Consider the following 20,633-nt stretch of genomic DNA (forward strand, 5'->3'; position numbering starts at 1 on the left):
TCACCGATCGTTACGTACTCGAGATACTCTCCCTTAAAAAAAAAGATCACGTCGTATCTCTATACTCCTTTAATAAAAGTTTCGCGGAAATTCAGATTGCGCGAGACGATTTCTAACTGACGATATCGACCTTGAGAGACGGTGGAGATGACGGAAGAATCTCGGAACGTGGGAGAGAAATGGGAGCATATAGATCAAAAGGTGAGTCTAATATCGTTTAACTCTCTTTAAAATGGCCTTGACTTTCTCCGTTGCATAAGCTGAGTAAGGTTATAAGTAAGGAGAGTATCTAATTAATTAAGAACGACTCGTTTATTCGCTAATTGAACGTTAGTCACTCCTTGTAGTTACGAAGCGATCTAGAAAATGCGAAAGATACAATTCCCGAGGGATCTATGTTAATTCTAGATCGTATAGAACCGTATAGACTGTAGAATATGATTTCAATGATTAAAGTCTTTTTAAGGTCGATTGTTTGACTTTGAGCTTTCGTCTTGCGTGGTTTGAACAAGATTGTTCTAAATCGATTCGACTCGTTTAAAATATCGCGATTACAACTTTCTCCGATTAAAGATTTTAGGAAAGTAGCGCGTGATTCTTATGTCGCATGCTTTTGATGCTGAGTAACAGCTGATTGAGAGTAATGACGTATTCTCGTGGGAAAGAAGGAGAGACAGAGAGAGAGAGAGAGAGAGAGAGAGAGGTACGGTTTTAAGATCGATAGATTACGAAACGATATTAGTTGCGATATTACGGTCCACTGATATCCGCCAAAATACGTGACATTTTTTATCTCTTTTTTGTCTCTCATTTATTGACGTATGTTCAATAGAATGTGTGACGAGAAAGAAAGAGAGAGAGAGAGAGAGAGAGAGAGAAAGAGAGAGAAACAGAACGAATAGAAACGTGGAAGTGACTGTATCGATTATAAATTTTTAATGTTTTAATAACATAGCGTCGATCGAACAACGACACATTCAAATAATCTCATATTATGAAATATTTTTGTTCTTATTAAACAATAGTTAAAATTTGTTATATTTTATTCTTTACCGATGTAAGAAAAGTTTAACGATCGTCTTTAGTCATCAAACTGATAACAAATCAATAGTATCGATATCAGTCTGCAAATTATGATGCCATATCGAATAGTATCTAACTCGTAGATATTAAAAATATTGATACTCCTTTGATACTTCTATGAAAGTTAAGATACTTTAATGAGATATGCATTTATATTTCTCATTAAGTATTGTGATATTGAATTAATTAAATATCGTCAATAGAATCAGTATCGATCCGATCACTAGTCGTCTCTACATAAGTTAACCTTCTAAAACAGTTATAGCTCGCTATTCTTTATCGTTAAAAACAATCTAGAGCACGTGCTGATTCTCTAACAGCGATAAAAGTATAACGAAATATATTTCCTATCTTAATAGTTTAAACTTGGTTTTATTTTCTCAACTTCGTTGCATCTCGTTCCGATGTGCGAAAGAAACACGAGAAGATAATTTATTCGTTGTTTGCATTGATATAACGATAATGAACTAATAAATAGAAATAATCGAGAGAGAAATATGTCAGACTAGAAAATGTTGTCATTTTAAAGATATTCTATAGCAAATTTCAATTGTCACCTCCAATTGAAAGGATTTTAAATTGTAAAGTTTCTTATCGCTGCATAGTCGTAAACTTATCCAAGGAAGATTATAGGTATATAAATATATATATATATATAATGACGGGAAAAGGAAAAAAAGTTCGATGGATTTACTTGAATGAAACTTGCTTAACGAAAGAACAAATACGTCTATTTATTGACGTAATAACTAAGTACATATGCGCGTAACTTTTCAAATCATAAAAATAGAGCGGGCGCGTTTTGTCTCGATATTGATGCACTCTAGCGAGGATTTCCTGAATTAATTTCGAATGTCTTATTTAAAGCATGACGACAATTACGAAGTAGTAGTTTTATTATTATTATATCTTTCTCCTTATTGTTACAATATTTCCTTTTTTTTTTATAAACAAAGGCATTCTTAAAATATTCTATTTCGTTCGATTTCATAGAATATTGAAAATAAACGAAAATGGAAATTAATTAACAAGACATACTACATTTGTAAATAAACGAGAACGATATAAAACTTGATTTTATTATAACATATCTTTAAAACGAACGATTAATAATTTTTTGTTTTCACCAAGATAAGCATTTATTTTTTTTTTTTTTTTTTCTTTTACGAAAGAAACCAAGGAACAATATTTTATATAGTTTTATGAATGATATCAATGTTATCGTTAAATAATTGCTAATGTTTCAAAGGCTTAAAATCATAATCGCGAATTCTCTTAACGATCGTAAAAAAACCAATGTAAGAAGATTATACAATGGTTCGATCGTTCGAACGATTTCATTGGACAAAATTATTTTTCCTTTCAGTAGGAAAATCTACCTTCGAAGAGAAAGAGAGAGAAAAGAGAAAGAGAGAAAGAGAGAGAGAGAGAGAGAGAGAGTACACGATTAAGTGATATTTGAAAACTTGAAGATAAATTCGCGGATTAGATAAGATATACGATACCTTTCGACTTATTCTATTTCCAGATATTATTTGACTCGTCGAAATCGAACGTCATATGTTTATACATACGTAGATAAATATATACATACATGCACACGTATATATAAATACTTACTTAGATATATGCATACATACGTACATAGATACGTAGATACAGACATATACATGCACATGTAAATATATATGTACATATATACGTATATACATACGAAAAAAAAGAGATTAAAGTGATGATGTGAGAGGAAACGTCATCGTGAGATTATTTAATTTAAGCATCTCTCTTTCCTTCTTTAAATAAGAGACGAAGATAAAAAAAAGATAAGATCTCCGAAAGTGATAACGATACCAATTAAAAGAAAATTCGATCTTCAACGTGGAAAAATTAAAAACACGCTAAAAAAAATGTCAGTGAAAATTATTGTTTACGTATGATAAATAAATAGAATATATCTTCTTGAACAAATATGATATTTTAAAGAAGAATATTATGGATTTCGTATTTCGATCGTAAAATTTTAATATCTTTACTTTCATCTAATCGTCGATCGATTTCGTTCGTCGTTGTTATCCGATCGGTTGATGGATGTTATTGGATCAGTCGATTATTTGTTTCCGTTCTATTAAAACAAGTTTCATTTGCAAAGAGATACTCACATCATGAAGACCAAGATGATGTCGTTTTTCAGTAAAATTTGCAAGTTTTGTGACAGGAATTTATCGTTAGAAACGGAAGATCATATTTTAACGACATCGTTAACAGAATCGGCCGAGGTAACGATTAAAATTATTTTGATTATTATATGTTAAGAAGACAAATTTATCCGATCGAATATCAATCATTTTTGTGCGATGTGATTCTATAAGAAAAAGAAAAGGAAAGAAAAAAAAAAGGAACGATCATGCAAAACGATCGACAATTAATTAAATCAAACGCACTCGTGGATTTGGATGTTCGACGTGTGATCTTTTCTTTTTTTTATTCTTTTGTTTATCTTTTATTAATCTCATTTGTCTTCGATTCTTCAAATTTCGGACTTCAAGATGATAAATTGGAAACGGTTAAAAATAATTAAAAAAAAAAAAAAAAGAGAAAAAAAAAGAAAATAGAACGATGAATCCATTAATATCGATGATCTCGATCCTCGACGAACTTCGCTATGTTAGAAATATTATATCTTTGTCTGTGACGTTTTTACTAAGCATCGATTTCTTTTACACGTCGTATTATGGAATATACACCCGGAGAAAGCTGGGTAATTGCATAGAAATTTTCTCATTAATCATATCGTGATATTAATCATAATTAATCGCATTATGAAATACAATACAATGATCAAAGAAACGAAACTATCAATGTGTCAACATTAATATGCGCGATAGATTTTATAATAAATTTTCTATATCGGAGATTCGTCAAATGTTGAGAATAATTCATCGACAAAACGTTCGTACGATTTCAGCCTCTTAAAGTAATCGTTCGACGACCGTGTTGCAAAGATAGCGAAGAAATGTGTGTACCTCCGATCCCCGAAAAGGCAATGAACTACATACTTTAAGTTTGAAATGAATTTATTTACAAGTCGATGCGCGTGTTGATGATGATATATACATATGTAGGCAGGCAGGCAGGTAGGTAGGTCGTTAATTAGAATGAAATCTTTTTTTCCCCGTTTTAATTAACCCCGAGACAATTTCTTTCATAAAAAAAAAAAAAGAAAAGAAATTCTCCTCTCTCTCTTTTATTAACTTAAATGCAGATGTATATGTCAAATAGTTAAATGGAAATTTTTATTCCATACGATAAAGATCAATCAGATTCGTGATTCGAATTGCTTTGAAAGTACGATAAAAAAAATTCTGACCGTGATCCTAATATCAAAGCCGTGCTTTCAAAGCCTTACGCGAATTTCTATTAGATTTTTCAAAAATTTAATCGTAGCACATTCGCACGTTCTATCGGCGATGTTCGAAGGAAAGTAAAACAAATTTTCTTAAATATGTCAAAGATCCTACGTCTAATTCTTTCTATTTAATTACACCGATATTACTCCAAAGAGTTTCTATGTAATTTTCTTTTTCTTTTACTTTTCTTATTACGTATAATATATACCAAAATATATATATACAATAATAATAATAATAATAATAATAATAATAATAGTAACTATTATCGATCGATAAAATTAAAGGATGGTATTAACTTAGTATTACAAATTTTATATTGTAATAAGAGAGGAAATTAAGTATAATATCAGATATAATATAATATCAAAGATATATATCAAGATATAGAGTATAATATCAAAGATATACGACAGAAAGAATTGAATTTATTCATAAATTAAAAAAAGTTGAACGTTTCGATTGGCGTATTTAAGTGACGTATGTCTCTAAGACAACTTCCTATTGGTCGAATTGCCATTGACGACACTCGATCTTACGAACGAGGTGGTTCGCCTCGAGAATTCTGTCGACGTAGATGTAAATAGTATATATACGTCGTTCGTATTGGTGACGTGAATTTTTTTATTCGATCTGGAGTAAAGATCGTTTCAAAGTTTTTTCCAAATTACTTTCTTTCCCTTTTTCTCTTTCTTTTTCTTGTCCATCTCTTTTTATTTCGTGCAACGTGAAAAAAATATCCGACGAAGACTCTGCTATTTTCTACATTGACGATTTACCAATTGAATAAGGAAAATGAGAGGCTTGAGGAGAGAGAAACTTGTAAGTTAAACGTATACTCATTTATTAGCATTCACAGTGACGTCTTGTATTAAGTCGGATCATTGAGACATCATCGAGTGTATATTGACGTCTCTTGCGCGTGAGCGATAACGATTGCGATAGTATTTGATTATGATTTTATGATTGGTATCATCCTTCCTAGCCTTAAATCATCTTGAAACGTCATGGTCAGTTTAAAGCTTAAAAGACAAGAATTTGTATTTAAAAAGAAAATGAAAAAGAAAATGAAAAGGAAAAAGAAGAAGAACAATACATATCTCATTTAAACGCTACGTAATAAAGTATGTATGTATTAATGAATTAGATTTTTCATGAATTTTATATGATTGTAACGTATACAATAACGTTAACATTTTATAAAATATATATTACTTTTGGAAATGAAACGAAATGTAGTATATGATTTATGTAAACTATAAAGGCATCGCATAAATATATACTACGTTAACCGTGTTAAAACGAAGAGATAGATTGAATGTTACGTAATTTTATTACAAAACAACGCGTACGTTAAGTACGTACGTATGTAGTAATTACGTGTGATATATATATATATATATATATATATATATATATATATACACATAAATTGTATTTGTACACGTACGTTTATTAGATACGTAGAACGTAGTTGTATAGATGCAAATAAGCTTTAACCGCGTCAATTTAATTAATTATAACGTTAACATCTTCCTCTCTCTCTCTCTCTCTCTCTAACAATTTAGACAAAGCATAATAGGTGCGCGCATTTATGAGATAATAAATTTTTTACTATCACGTTGTATCGATTCATCGTTTCATTAATCGTATCTTTAAAATAAAATAAAAAGGAAATATAATAAAACAATTCGAGATAATTTCTTTTTTATAAGAAACAATTTAAGAAGAACGTCGAATAAATTTCTTTATTTTACATTTTTATTAAAAACAAATACACAAATACATTCGATAAAAAGGATCAATTGAATGAATTAAAGAGATATCAATCGTTAGTGGAATTCAAACGATATGGTAAATATTCTTGAATATTAAAAATATATGAATTAGTATCGAAGAACCTCGAATGATTGAACTTTTTCTTTTTTCTTTTCTTTTCATTAACAACAAATACACGTACTCGATAAAAGAGATCAATTGAATGAATTCGAGATATGTCAATCGTTAATGATATTCAATCGATATTACGAATATTTTTGAATATTAAAAAGTTTCGTAAAAGTGTCGAAGAACGTCCAATGATTTTTCTTTTAATTTTTTTTTTCTTTTTTTATTATTAACAACAAATACACGTACTTGATAAAAGAGATCAATTGAATGAGTTAAAGAGAAGTCAATCGTTAGTGGTATCCAATCGATCCGAATCAGAGTCGCGTTATCGTCTATAAAGAAATTCGCGATTAATCGAGGGGCGTTCGCTACGGTAAAACGTTTTTGCGTCATGTGATAGTGGGTATCCTTATATATGCGTGTAAATACATATATGTTCACACGTATGTACAATACTCGTATATGTTTACTCATGTTCACGCTCATGTAAGGAACGCACGTGATGCAACGCGAACAAATCGCTGCGTCAGAACCTACGGAAAGTCTTCAGCTAATGATGAAAATTTAGTCTCACCGACATAGAAAGTTGTATTTTTAGTGTATCGATCACAAGACAAGCGAATGAATTTGATTATGTATTGGATTGGCCAATAAGTCATATATATATATATATATATATATATATATATATATATATGTGTGTGTGTGTTAGAAAATTTGCAGCTTTTATATCTAAATAATATAATATATGATAAAATAAATATATATTTTGATAATAAAATATATTGTTTACAATATCAGTAAATAATATAATATATTATATCGTTTATATATAATAGTATGAAATACTCAAAATTCTGATATTATTTATTGACCAATCCGATATTTTTTATTCATAAACATTACGAAATAGTATTTATTTCATTTTTTCTTTTTCGGATAATCGGAGATTTTCTTACGTCCCCGATGTCTCGTTGAATCGTAGGTTGATATTAATAAGGGAAAAGGTAGAAAGTACTGTGTGATTTTCTAAGTTTGAGTTTGAGTATTAGGTTTCTTTCTAACATTCGAATCAAGATATGGGAAAGAAATCTAATCATTATTGGGAATAAGTTTACCTTTTTTATTTTATAACATGTGACGCAATCAGAGATGAGAACAATTTTAATATCGGATGGACTGAAACTTAATTTCCTCAGCAAAAGTATATTTTTTTGAAAATCCAAAAATCGAAAAAATTCTGCGTCCGTGTTACATGAGCATGCGTTTTTAAATAGACTGAGAATCTTTTCAGAACTTAAAAAAAGAAAAACCCTTAGTTACTATTGATTAAAAATATTTGTCTCTATAGTCATTGCAAAATATACGGTTGTAATATGAATGAGAATGATTAAAATCTGGCATCCCTTGCTTTTTGCATTCCCTAACTAATAACGTATAATGATATTAACCAATAATACTAATAATGTTAATAATGAAATTGATTAAGTAACTAATGGTAATAATAATAACTAATAATAATGATCGCTATAATAAATACTAATAACTAATGACAAACAATAATAATTGTTAATAAAATAATAATATATATATATATATGTACAAGCAGGGATGTTGTTATTTTGTAATTCTACTTCTGTTTATTTATGACTATCTTCAGTTTTTTCTTCTTATCTATATTTATTTCCGTTTCAATTTTTACTTTTATTTATTTCTATTCTATCTTGTCGTTGTAATAAATTACGAGTTATTTTGTTTAAGCAAAAGTGATCATAAAACATATGTCACTGGTTTATCGCTAGTTACTTCTCGAATGTCAGTTTCATCTTTGACCGAGTAATAATTCTCTACATGTAACGAAGTATCGTAGAGGTCTCGAACTTGATAATAAACTTGTAAAGACTCACAAACATTTAATTCACTTCTCCTTTTAAACTAAATAAATAAAAAAAAAAAAAAAAGAAGTTGTATCCCGACAATTTCCAGTAACAACTTCAACTTATTAGTTCGTCGGGTTGACCTTGTCAACGTCGAAATGTCTTCACATTCTCGTTGAAAGAGAACTTAAGTCTTTCAATATAACGATAAAACATATTTGCATTACAATACCGAAGAAAAGCAAAAAGCACATGCATAATGTTATTAGCATATCAAATATGTTACGAGAAGAAAACGTAAGATAAAATATAGCCAACGATTTCCGCATGAGTGACCCTTCTTTTTCCTTTTTTTGTTCCTTTTTCATCTATTTTCCTTTTTCTTTTTCTTTTTTTTTCGAATGAATATACATCTCGTGTTTCTCGTTCGTTATTTTCATCAAGTTTCAACTTGATTCACGTATTTTTTTTTTTTTCTTATTTTTCTTTTCTTTTCTTTTTTTTTTCACACATTTAATAATATTCAATTTTCATATACTTAACTTCTTTTTGAAATATTTAATTTTTTTCAAGTATTGTTAGATATCATTCGTTCTTTCAATTCAATTAGGTTTACAAATGTTTTCTTTTTTTTTCTCAATACTATACTTTCTTTCTTTTTTTTTTTTGTAATACTCTATAAATTTTACACGGTTGTTTAACTTAATTAGAAATATATGAGTTATCTCTTACAGATTCTTTTGCACTCGTTATTGAACTAAAGTTTATTGTTATTTCCAATCGCGTGTGTTATCAATATCAGTACAGTCAAAGACAGTATTTATATCTTCGTTATCTCGAATTGATATTGGTGAAATTAAAGTGGGACCTTCTTGATTATTTACGATTATCATTAATTATTTTAATCGATATTATTATTTTTATTTCTCCACTTGATATATCTTTAAAAATACATATATACATTTTAAATACATATTATAATAATACAATATATAATATTAAATACATATTATAAAAATACATATATACATTTAACCTTTCGTATATTATAATACGATATCATTGGAATCTTTATATATATTATCATTTATTTCGTGGTTTATATATTAAATTATATTAATTATTTGAATTAGATAGAAACAAAACATTTCTTTTTTCTATATATATATGTTGTTTATATAATTTGAAAAAGAATTTAAAGCCTCGTCTTTTCTATTAAATCTGAGTCTTGCATAACGCGATTTATATAACACGGTATTTCTATGAAACGGAATGTTCATGTTATATGTAAACGAGATTTACCTGTAATTTCATTTTTTTCTGTCCGATTTATCTTATTTAGTCGTATTTTTGGATCTCTTACGTTTTAACTGATATATCATAACGCGTTGTAATAAGCGTACTTTTATTATGTTGCAAAAATATAGTGATCGTTGGGTAAATCATATAACTGTTATGTCGTTCAATAAAAAATTTTTTAATTGCAATTGCAATGCTCCTTATTTTGCTGTGTGTAGGAATTATTAGGGTTTCTTTCTGAAAAATTACTTCTTGTCTGAAAAATGTTATAATATAAAATATAAAATTTATGAATATGTTTTTGATAAGATCATGTCCTTATCACAAGCATTTGTTTAGATCGTCTGACTCGTCTCGATCTAAACAACTTACAGAATTATAGAATTTGAACAGACTTATAGAATTTCGTCAGAAAACATACGTAAACGTTACCTTTCTATTTCTCTCTCTCTCTCTCTTTCTCCCTCCCATGGATTCTGTAAACTCGTGAGAGATAGCACGTAGATGCGAGTGACTTCTTATTGACTTTTGGAGAAAGAGGATATACATATATAGAAACTAGGTAACCCTCTTTTACGTCATGTAACTTTCAAGTTACACACACATACACACATATTTGTATATTTTTAAATTGCATTTTTATTTAAAAATTCAATTTTTTTACTATGAAGTTAATTATTAATGTATTGTATAATATAGTATATAAAAAGTATAAAGAGAGAGAGAGAGAGAGAGAGAGTATTGTATATATAGTATATGTGAATTAAATCAACTTAAACACTAACTAAATTTAAGATTAATAATTAATATAATTAATATGTCTTGTTCGATCTATCTATATGTATAATATATATTATATTATACGAAATATAGAATTAATAGTTTTTTCAATCAATTTTTGTTTATATTTGCCTTGAGAGATTTTAACTTATTGTATCGTTTGATAAAAAAGATATATTATTTTTTTAATAGAATTTCTTTAATTATCTCTTCCTCTTTGTCATTTTTTCTTGATATTGATAGGCGATTATGCCGTAACATATCTGTATCAATAATACGAACGAGATACGTACAATTAAACTTCTATCTATGTATTACAAAGCTTTAACTTTACCAGATAAGAGGAAAAAGAATAGTGCAATTTCATTAGATAATTTGTTTATCTCGGCTTTTCGTCGAAGACTCGATGAGTCAACATTCTCCTTGAATTGTTTTATAAAACTCTCGTTGTATGAAACTAAAAGAATACAACGATAGTATATTTATATGTAAACATTAAGGTATTAAATAAGAACGAAAGAGTTTGGATTATATGTAATCTCGATTTCGAACGAGATATTTAAGTACTTACATATAAGCCAATGATTATAAAAATAGTTTGATGTAAATAATATATTTTCCGTTTAGCGATATTTTGATATTTATTATTGAAAAATAATTCATTTATATACTAATGTAAAATGATAAGAACAGCGCGTGATAAAATATATTCTTTTAATATCTGAAATGATTAAACATTTTCAAAATTAATGAATAATTCAAAGAGGAAAGAGATATTTATCTATATAAAAAAAAAGATGATAATAATAATAATATGTGGAGAAGGTGAAGTGGAATGTAACATTGAATTATTTGTTTCTTTTTTTTTTCTTGAGGATATTATTTAACTTTCAGAAAGCAGAATTTTTGTAAAGGCACATTATTTAATCATAAATTATTTAATATACTGTCCAACATAAATATTATTTATACGATATTTAACAAATTAACAGAATCATTATCTGATGAGTGATGATGTAATAGTATTTACTGAATTACTATTCGATGATCTAACAGTATTTACTTTCTCAAAAATTTAAGATTTCTAGTATAATAAGTGATTAATTTGTCATAGACGTCAAAATAAGATTAAGCTAAATGTCATTAAATGAAAAAATTATCGCTTCGTATAAAAACGTTACTTTGAACTACGGTTTTTTTTTTTCAAAACTTGTTTACGTTTGTTACAACTTAAGTTACATTGCTATAATACGCAATGAGTTAATATTTTAAAATTTTTGACTTATAGTCTGACAATCTTCATAATCACCGGCTTACATATAATTTCATGGGTCAAAAAAGTTGATCTTTATTTATTTCGCCAACTTAAAAGAAGAGTTCTGAAGTCGATTGCGATTAAATGAGAGAGAGAGAGGATATCTCTCGGAAGTATTTACATGCATCATTTTGATTTATTTCTTTTTATCGTCACGAAGAAAACAGTTCAAAGTTCGTGATCTAGAGCAATTGATCTTTCAACAAAACTAAACTCATTATAATAGCAAATCACAAAGCGAACATTTGTTTTAGCTCTTCTACCAATTCAACTAAAATTTGCATTCTCTCTTTAAGTTTAACAGCGTACAATTTTTCTTCAGTATTTATATTATCTAACGTCAATATTATTTAACTAGAATATATATTACACGAGAATAAATTAGATATTTTAATCGACAAAATTATAGATAAAATCATATTCAATAATAGCAAGATTAGACTATGTTTTTTCCCTTATACGAAATATAAAACAATTTGTTACAAATCGATCGAGAGATGATTTAAATTTCATTTACAATATTTTAATTTTCAAAAATTCATTCAAGAATTGTATCCTGATCGAAAACATAGTAAAACGAAAATGGAAAACGTTAATGTAAATGAAAAATGAAAAATCGTATCTTCGGTCTCTGAAGAATATCGACTTAGGAATGATTTTAAATAATAAAAAGAAAGAAAGAAAAAAGGAAAAAAATGCAAAAGAACATCGAAATAATCATAATCGAAAATAAATTTCTCAGAAGGACGGGAAATAAATCGGTTTATACAGGTCACGTTGTAAGATTAACGTAGTAAGAAAATTTTTAGAACGAGACGAGCGTATTTATATGTATTGCCAGTTTTAAATCTGACGTGTCACGTATAAAAGTGATAGACGTAAATGGTAGCTGTAGACATGTAGCACATGTATACGTGAACGCAAGCACGTTTCTCTTTTAGCTATATTACACATCTTTTACTACCTTATGTGTTCACTCAAAGAGCGATTGTTAATGCTCTTGTAAATTAACTTTCACAAAAGGTATTAATGGAAACTGAATTATTTAAGTGGCAAATTTATCGGTGTAAATTACTCTATTAAATTTATTACCAGAGAGAAGAGATGCATTATCGAACTAAATAGAGAAGTTGAAAATCTTGATAGAAAAGCTTGATTGAAATATCAATCTACGGTTGCAAATGTTAGATGACATTATTTCTTTTTTTTTTTACTTTCTACGAACGCACAAATACGTATCTTATCAGTGAACATCCACGATATCACATAACTTATCGACTTCCTCGATGATACATTTAAGAATATCAATTGTCTCTGTGAAAGTCGGTTTAAAATATTAATCTATACACATGTATACTCGTATCTGTGTATCTGTTCGTGTACACAATGGATATCTTAATACTCTTATGATTGCTTCATAAACGTAAGTCGTCGATTTTACTTAAAAAATGTATTCTGATATCCTTTAGAATTGCGACGATGTCTTTCGAATAATCCGATAAGATTTTGTAATTGGCACTATTTTTTCATTCCCTTTTTCGATAAAAGCAAGAAATCTATATGAAAAGAAAAAGAAAAAGAAAAAATGTGATACGTATAAATAGTATAAGTTCCTTATCAAATATTATCTATTAATTCATTTACGATATTAAAGAAAAAAGTAAATTTAACATACACATGTGTTATTAACAATCCGATAAAATGTTATAATTGACGCCATTTTTCCATTTCAGTTTTCGATAAAGCCAAATAATTTCTAAGAATATATCTAACGCGTATAAAAGCAATAAATTTCTAATGATACATCGTAAATTCATTTACCGTATTAAAAAGGAACGTATAAATTAAATATAATTTCTTACGAACTATTCCATAAAATTTTATAATAAACGTTATTTTTCTAACCTATTTTTTGATAAAATTAGGAAATCTCTAGTGAAATGTACTTATTATGTACATAAATATCGTAAGTTTTTAATTAAATATTACAAATTAATCCATGAAGTAGGAACAAAATTAAGTATTACTTATGTATGTTTATGAATAAAACATTCGCCAAGGCGTCTATGTGTGCGCACGCACGTTGTTAGCTTGGGCAGCCATTTTCATTTATCTTGTTCGTATTTTACAGAGGACGTTTCAAAGAATTCCATTGAAAACGGTCACACGCACACACAAACACGCACACAGAAATGCACGTACACACATCTGTGAGTTCACACATTTTCTCTCTCTCTCTCTCTCTCTCTCTCTCTCTCTCTCTCTCTCTTTTCCCTCTGCCCCTCTCACTCTCTCTCTCTCTCTCTCTCTCTCTTTCCCACACATATATGCATACACATATATACGTTATCTTTTTTCATCGACGACCTTGAATACAAGATGCCAGAAAAGTAGGCGCTCGTGAGCCAACTGAGAAGGGTTAGTAGACGTACGTGAGTAAGTCGAACGCCTACTACGTCGTTCACAATGACGACGAGGGATCGACCGTTCGAGCCCTCGGGAATGACCAATCAGAAGGCGACTTTCACTCCCTCGTCTCTAACAACTACATATAATAACCAACGCAACCGTAGTTGCGTCATCTTTGGAAATCACATCACGTTTGCACGTTTCGTCATTGCAACGTCATTCAAACGGGATACTTGTTCTAATCGTTCTTTTTATGCAAAAAAAAAAAAGAAGAGAAAATAACAATCTTCCGTAAATCGATCTTAAACAAAATTTCGTTGCTTGCTTTCACTTCAAAATAAAAAAATATATTCGTTGCTAAAAATTTTGATTACGTGTGTATACGAATGTATATATCTTATGCATATATATACGTATGTATGATGTGTGTGTCTATATGCATATATATATATATTCAGAAGCGACATAGTTTTAAGCAAATTACTTCGATTGCATCATGCAAGAGCGCGATTGACAATTTCATTGGATGATTCTTTAGAAAATAATAGCCTCAGGGTGATAATATATTAACGTATCGTCGTACAACGCTCCTTGAACGCATTTCATCTCATTATTTATCTAAATGTATGCTTATACAAATGTACATATAGATACACGGAATGCCGGAAGTTATTACTGTGAAAGAATCAAACATTACTGGAAATCCTTGAACGATCTTTGAAGAAAAAGAAAAAGAAAAGTAAAGAGAAGAAGGAAAAAAAAAGAAAAAGAAAAGTAACGTACCTCGAGGTGATCGTACGAGAAGGACGAAAGTAGAGAACTCAACGATTTCAAATTTCCCGCGCTTTCTCGCCGACAATTAATTTCTTATCTTTCAAATCAATCGACGATTATGCAAATTTTCGTCATTTATTTCATCTTTTATATCTCGAACGTTCTCGTCATTATCCTTAATGAATGATGAAACTTACGTTCAAATCTGAGAAATATTTTTTTTATTTCTCATTCAGTATTATTGATTTCAGCTTAGAAGCATTGCGCGTGAGTTTTCTAGTCGAGAAAAGAAAGAAAAATAGGCGCGTGTTTATGAAAGATAAATACGATGCAATAATTCCAGGAAATTCTTAATATAGGGACAAGATGACCTTTTTGTCCTTCTTGTGAACAAGTTAGAGGCATTCGTCTCTCCTCAAACAGAGTACATTCACCGATAGTGCTTCGGTTAACGGCCCGTTCTAGGTAGGGGAAATTCTCCCCACATTTCTTTACCAAGTTTAAGCCACCTCCAACTGGGCTATAGTTCGCAGGGCCGAAACGTTTATTTCCGTATAGCGCGCCTGGTCTTCAAGGTCTTACAAAAAGAATTTATACGGCTTATTATATACATGATGAATCGATTAAAATTCTCGTATAGATGAACGAGCATTTGTTCTACTACAATACAAAACAATTCAACTACAACTCGGGCCAAATAAAATTAATATTGAAGAATGAATGATGTTATTAATCGTAGTATTAATCGTAATTAACATGACTATGATAAAAGATTTTCTTTCCGTTACGTGTATATTTATTCAAAACAAAGAAACGATAGCCCTCGATATAAAATTTAAATCACGAAGTGATCTAAATCCACGCATACACCGACGAACATTTATGGCATTATAATCGAAAATAATTCGACGATAAGTGAAACTAAGAGTAGGGAAAAAAAAGAAAGAGAAGAATATAAAATAGATTAAAAACTGATTTGTACCTTTGCTTCGGAGTCAATTGTGATTTAATTATGATTATGATGATACTGGACGATCTAATTTGAGATTATTATCAAACTTATTATCTTTTTCATTCATTAAATACGATCCAGGGTTTAAAAAAGATCATTACTCGATAAAAGGATGATAGATATCAAGAAGGAAATGACAATCAAAGGAATTAATAAACATCCGGTAAATTATATGTTACGAACGGAAATAAAAAAAAAAGAGACACACACACACACACACACAAGAGAGAGAGACAGAGAGGGACAGAGAAACAGTCAATCTATATCGGAACTAGATAAAATGATCTGGCGCCATGATAGATTTCCCGGAAGGCGCGAGATTTGAAAATTATTACGCCGTCAGTGAAGTTATCGGTTCCCCCACCCTAATCTTTCTTTCCCCCCACCAATTGAGACACACCCCACTCTTCCCGCTCGTAGGAAGGTTGTCCATTGGCACTGTAGGTGCGCGTATGGATCACAGTCGCTTCTGTAGCAGTAGTGCCAATATATAAAACTCGTTGGGTGCGCTCAAGTATTACAAGAAGTGTCGAACTCGTTCGGTCCGACGCACGTTCGTGACTTACGTGTATCTCTAGAAGCAAAAGAGAATAAAAAGGAATAGAACGAGATAGATAGATAGCTAAAAAGAAGTCAGAGTTAAGAAAAAACGTAAAGTGTCGAGAGAGAATTTTTCAGATCGTTCATTCTTTTTTTTTTTTTCGTTCGGTGTACAACGCGTACGTATATTACAAGTTCTTTTAAAATTTTTTCATAAATATTTGTCGTCGTCGTCGTCGTCGTCGTCGTCGTCGTCGTCATCGTCGTCGCTTCAACGAAGTGAAGAGAGAGAAAGAGAGAGAGAGAGAGAAGAGAAACGATTGCTTCGAAAGACATTAACATCGACTGCTGCCGACTTAGTATATCAAGAACAATATTAACGGCAGCAAATTATTATTTCTTTTTAAACCGTTGTATATTCACTCGGCAAACACGAAGTTCCTCGAGGGTAGCTCGTCCTTGGGCGACGAAGGGAGAGCTATGAAGACTTCTACCTTATCTTCCAACGACCCGATCAAGCAAGAGGTGAGGAGTGAAAAGGGAAGAGAGAGAGAGAGAGAGAGAAATAGTGTGTCTGTGTGTGTAAAAAAAGAGTGAGAGAGAAAGAAAGAGAAAGAGAGGGAGAGACGGGGGAGACAATCGATAAAGAGAACACACATTTGGTATGTTGGCACGTTGGGATATAACCAACTGTTCTCTATCTTTCTCACTCACATTCCACGGCTTATTACGCAGGAATCTTAATTATTCTTCTTTACCTTCGTCAATCTCTTCGACAAAAATCGACGAGGAAGCCAATTGTCGATTATAATATTTTCAAATCAATGTTCGTTATTGATTAAAAAAAGAAAAAAATGTAAATATCCAAACGTTAAAGTCATTAAAACTGACATATTTGTTATTTAAAAGTATCATTTTCGGAGTCACTCTTTTAAAGTCGTTCCTTACGTCATTCGTAATACTCCTCTCTATTATTGTTATTGTTATTGTTATTAGTAGCGTGTTATATTGTGTAAATATGTGTGTCATACACTCGTCTTTTCTCTTGTACGGTGCGATGATTCGGTACTCGAAGGCCGAACAATTAATAACGAATTCTTTTCGACGGCGATAATTACGACTGTAATGATTACATAATCCTTTTGGCAAAGTCCGTCGACGAGAGCGTGGGATTCCTCGAGTCCTGCGCGTAGTTTGCACTTTTTGTGAATGAAATAGAGCTATTTCAATCCTAGTTGATATCTGCTTGATTGTGCATGTCGTTGAGATATCATCTGTGAATATACAATAATTATATTCATTAATAAAACTTATCGTCATCGACAAATTCTCGAGAATCCAAACGATTCTACGATCTTATTGATTTTGTCTAAGATCGTTCAAGTAATGTTTAGAAATTGTAAATTGAAAAGCAACGAGACAAGAAAAGTTCTGCGTGATCAAGGGCTTCTTACTTTCGCAATACTCACGACCAACGTACGTTGATTACGTTAATTACTAATACTATTTTAAATATTGTTGCATAATTTTTATATTTTCCATTTACATATGGTATTTGTTATAAATTTGTTAATCATTGGAATGCTCGATAAATATTTTTTTAATTTGATTGTCAAATCCTGCTGAAATTACACTCGTGACTTGTGACTTTTTTATATAAATTTTTATTCGTTATATCGTTTGGCTTTGCAAAATTTACATAGGTTTGTATTCAGACGTACACGTGCACGCAAATGCCTCTATATGCATAGAAATATATTATATATATATATATATATATATACATGTATGTATATACATATATAGCAAATTTAGAAAGATAGATAGATATCTTTAAATTAAGTCTATAAATTCCAATTTATAGACTTAGAAATCTTAACAAGGAAATTTTCCAAAATTTCACGATTAAAATGACTATTATTTCAAATACTCCTATGGAAAAATCTATATATTTTATCGTTGCATGTGAAATTTTCTATGAATATTTTAATTTTTCATAGCATCGCCACTTTGAAACCGGAAATCGGATCGAAACGAAATTAATTATGAATCGTCGTTGCAAGTAACTTCATTTTATGCATAAATTTCAATCGATCTAGTTTAAATGACCGAAATAGGTTATTACGCGCGCACGTACACGTTTCAATTTTGATATGTTACGTTAAAATCCAATAAAATTTTTCAATATCTGATAGAGTTACGAAAATAATCGTCCATTAGACTTTATACTATATATCGAGAGTGTAAGCAATTATAATCGTACCTATACACTAACGACTACAATCAGCTTTGTTTAACGAAACAAGGGATCGAGAACAACGATTATCGGTTTGCATAAGTAATAATAGTACATCGCACGTTTATTTTATCGACAAGTTCTTAGGAAAAACCACAGGAATGCATTAGTCGGAAATGAGAGTATCTTTAGATGACGAATACAATTTTTGCACCGAGCAAAGTCGATTCGTATAAAGTAATACGATCGTAATAACAGATATACATAGGTTGATATCAAAAGGGATGAAAGGTTAATCTCAATAATCATTATCAATCATAATAATGATTTATCTAGTCGTTCTCAATCTCGTCAAATGATATTAAAAATAAATTTTCGTATCTGTACGAACGTCTTTAATAAAATCTATTGATTGTGATTACGATTTCTTGCTCGGATTATCCGACTGTTTAAATTTTGTTTAACTATTATCTGTGATTTATGAAGTCGATGTACTTGATCTAATATCGCCATAGAACTATATGTTTCATGGGGGAAATTATCGAACGTCATGGTATGATGTAAAAACGATTTGAAACACGTTATCATTTCTTAATGTCAATGAAAAGTACTTGGAATCAAAATAGTAAAAATCTTGCGACATTGAACTTTTATATGCATATCATTCCTGTCTAATTTATAAACTTTTTATCAGCTAACTATGAATTAATATGAGACGAAGATAGAGACGTTATAACGTTTAAACGGATCAATCCTACGTAAATTGCGTACGACAATGATAATGATCGATCCTTAACTGGATGATTCTAAAGCGTTATGCCGCACATTCATTATACGAATTAATGTGTGCATTGGCCTTTACACGTTGTGTTGAGCTACTAGCGTACAAGTATCATAGTATTCGAGAGAGAGAGAGAGAGAGAGAGAAAGAGAGAGAGGGAGAGAGAGAGAGAGAAAGACTTAAAGTATATCGTGTATCGTCCTTCTCTGTATAGCCCATTCATGAACCGTTTTATTGGTTGGCTCACGGGTGTGCCAACAACATCAGGAAAAGATCGATGTTTAAACCCTGCAAGGAGAGTGTTGTTAAGACTCCGGAAGTCTTGATTTCCCGGGAAATTTCAAATTTGCGTATCTCTTTGAGTGTCACGTGACCTGGGCAAATATCACGTGATTTGAATCTTTCCAACGAGAGATACGTATTACAAATGGAAAAAAATAAAATAAAATAAAATTCGTCTCGATGGCATCGAATGAATTTTACGATTGCGAAATTTTCTATGTGAAAAGTTTAGTTAAAACTTTGCTTAATATTAGTTGAAACATCTGTTGGTGATTCGATTTATATCGAAATATTCCAAAATATGGTAAATTCTTCACGCGAACATTGTTAAATATTTACATGAAATTCATTCCGATGAATTAATTAACGTATTAAATTCGAACTTAATTCGAAATTGTATATCGCTAGAAAATCGACTCGAACATATCCGAACGTATCCTGAATTAATCGAACGATCGAAAAGATAAAACGCGTTCGTTATTTTCATTTTCATGATATATAGATTCTTTATAAATATCGATGACGAAATATAATTATGCAATAGGATATTTCATATTTCTTTTTCTCGAGTAGATCTTTCTAGTAAGAATGATGATAGATAATAGAAAATTTGTCGAAGGTCGTTCGAAGAATGTTAATCGTCAGTCGATTCGTTCGTCTGTAAGTAATGTGCTAATTAGAATGTTGTATTTAACTTGGCTGTTTTTTTTTTTTTTTTATCTAAGATACGAGATGCCTGCAAGGACCTTATTCTCTCCAACGATCAACTCCAATTAGTTATGGAAAGGCTCTTGGAAGAGATTACTAAAGGGCTCTCAAAATCTGGCCACGACGATGCCATTGTGAAATGCTTTACCACATACGTACAGGATCTTCCAAATGGCACAGGTAACAGGTTTTTCGTTGCACGATGTTAATCCTAAAAAATACATTAAAAATAAATTAAAA

The 20,633-nt window shown here is 30.2% G+C and overlaps 2 protein-coding genes and 1 long non-coding RNA gene across 6 annotated transcripts in view; 2 read left to right on the plus strand and 1 right to left on the minus strand.

The window, feature by feature from the left end:
* LOC127072788 (FHF complex subunit HOOK interacting protein 2A-like) overlaps positions 1 to 20,633 on the plus strand; it is a 158,807-nt gene that overhangs the window by 128,463 nt on the left and 9,711 nt on the right. The window lies entirely within an intron of this gene.
* LOC127072798 (hexokinase type 2) overlaps positions 1 to 20,633 on the plus strand; it is a 23,435-nt gene continuing 2,802 nt past the window's right edge. The window contains exons 1-2 of one of the 4 annotated variants that reach the window (XM_051013527.1): positions 1 to 201; positions 20,411 to 20,573. In XM_051013527.1, the coding sequence (XP_050869484.1) occupies positions 148 to 201; positions 20,411 to 20,573 (217 nt within the window). In that variant the 5' untranslated portion in view covers positions 1 to 147. Of the gene's footprint in view, positions 202 to 3,230; positions 3,360 to 5,108; positions 5,313 to 16,767; positions 16,912 to 20,410; positions 20,574 to 20,633 lie in introns of those variants that run through there. The other 3 variants (XM_051013526.1, XM_051013529.1, XM_051013528.1) reach the window with 3 other exon arrangements.
* The window catches only part of LOC127072810 (uncharacterized), an 11,900-nt gene continuing 7,648 nt past the window's right edge, over positions 16,382 to 20,633 (minus strand). Inside the window, exon 5 of the long non-coding RNA XR_007785594.1 lies at positions 16,382 to 20,604. This is a non-coding gene — a long non-coding RNA (uncharacterized LOC127072810). The remainder of the gene's footprint in view (positions 20,605 to 20,633) is intronic.

The sequence above is a fragment of the Vespula vulgaris genome, chromosome 2, assembly GCF_905475345.1.
Source record: "Vespula vulgaris chromosome 2, iyVesVulg1.1, whole genome shotgun sequence".
NCBI lineage: Eukaryota > Metazoa > Arthropoda > Insecta > Hymenoptera > Vespidae > Vespula > Vespula vulgaris.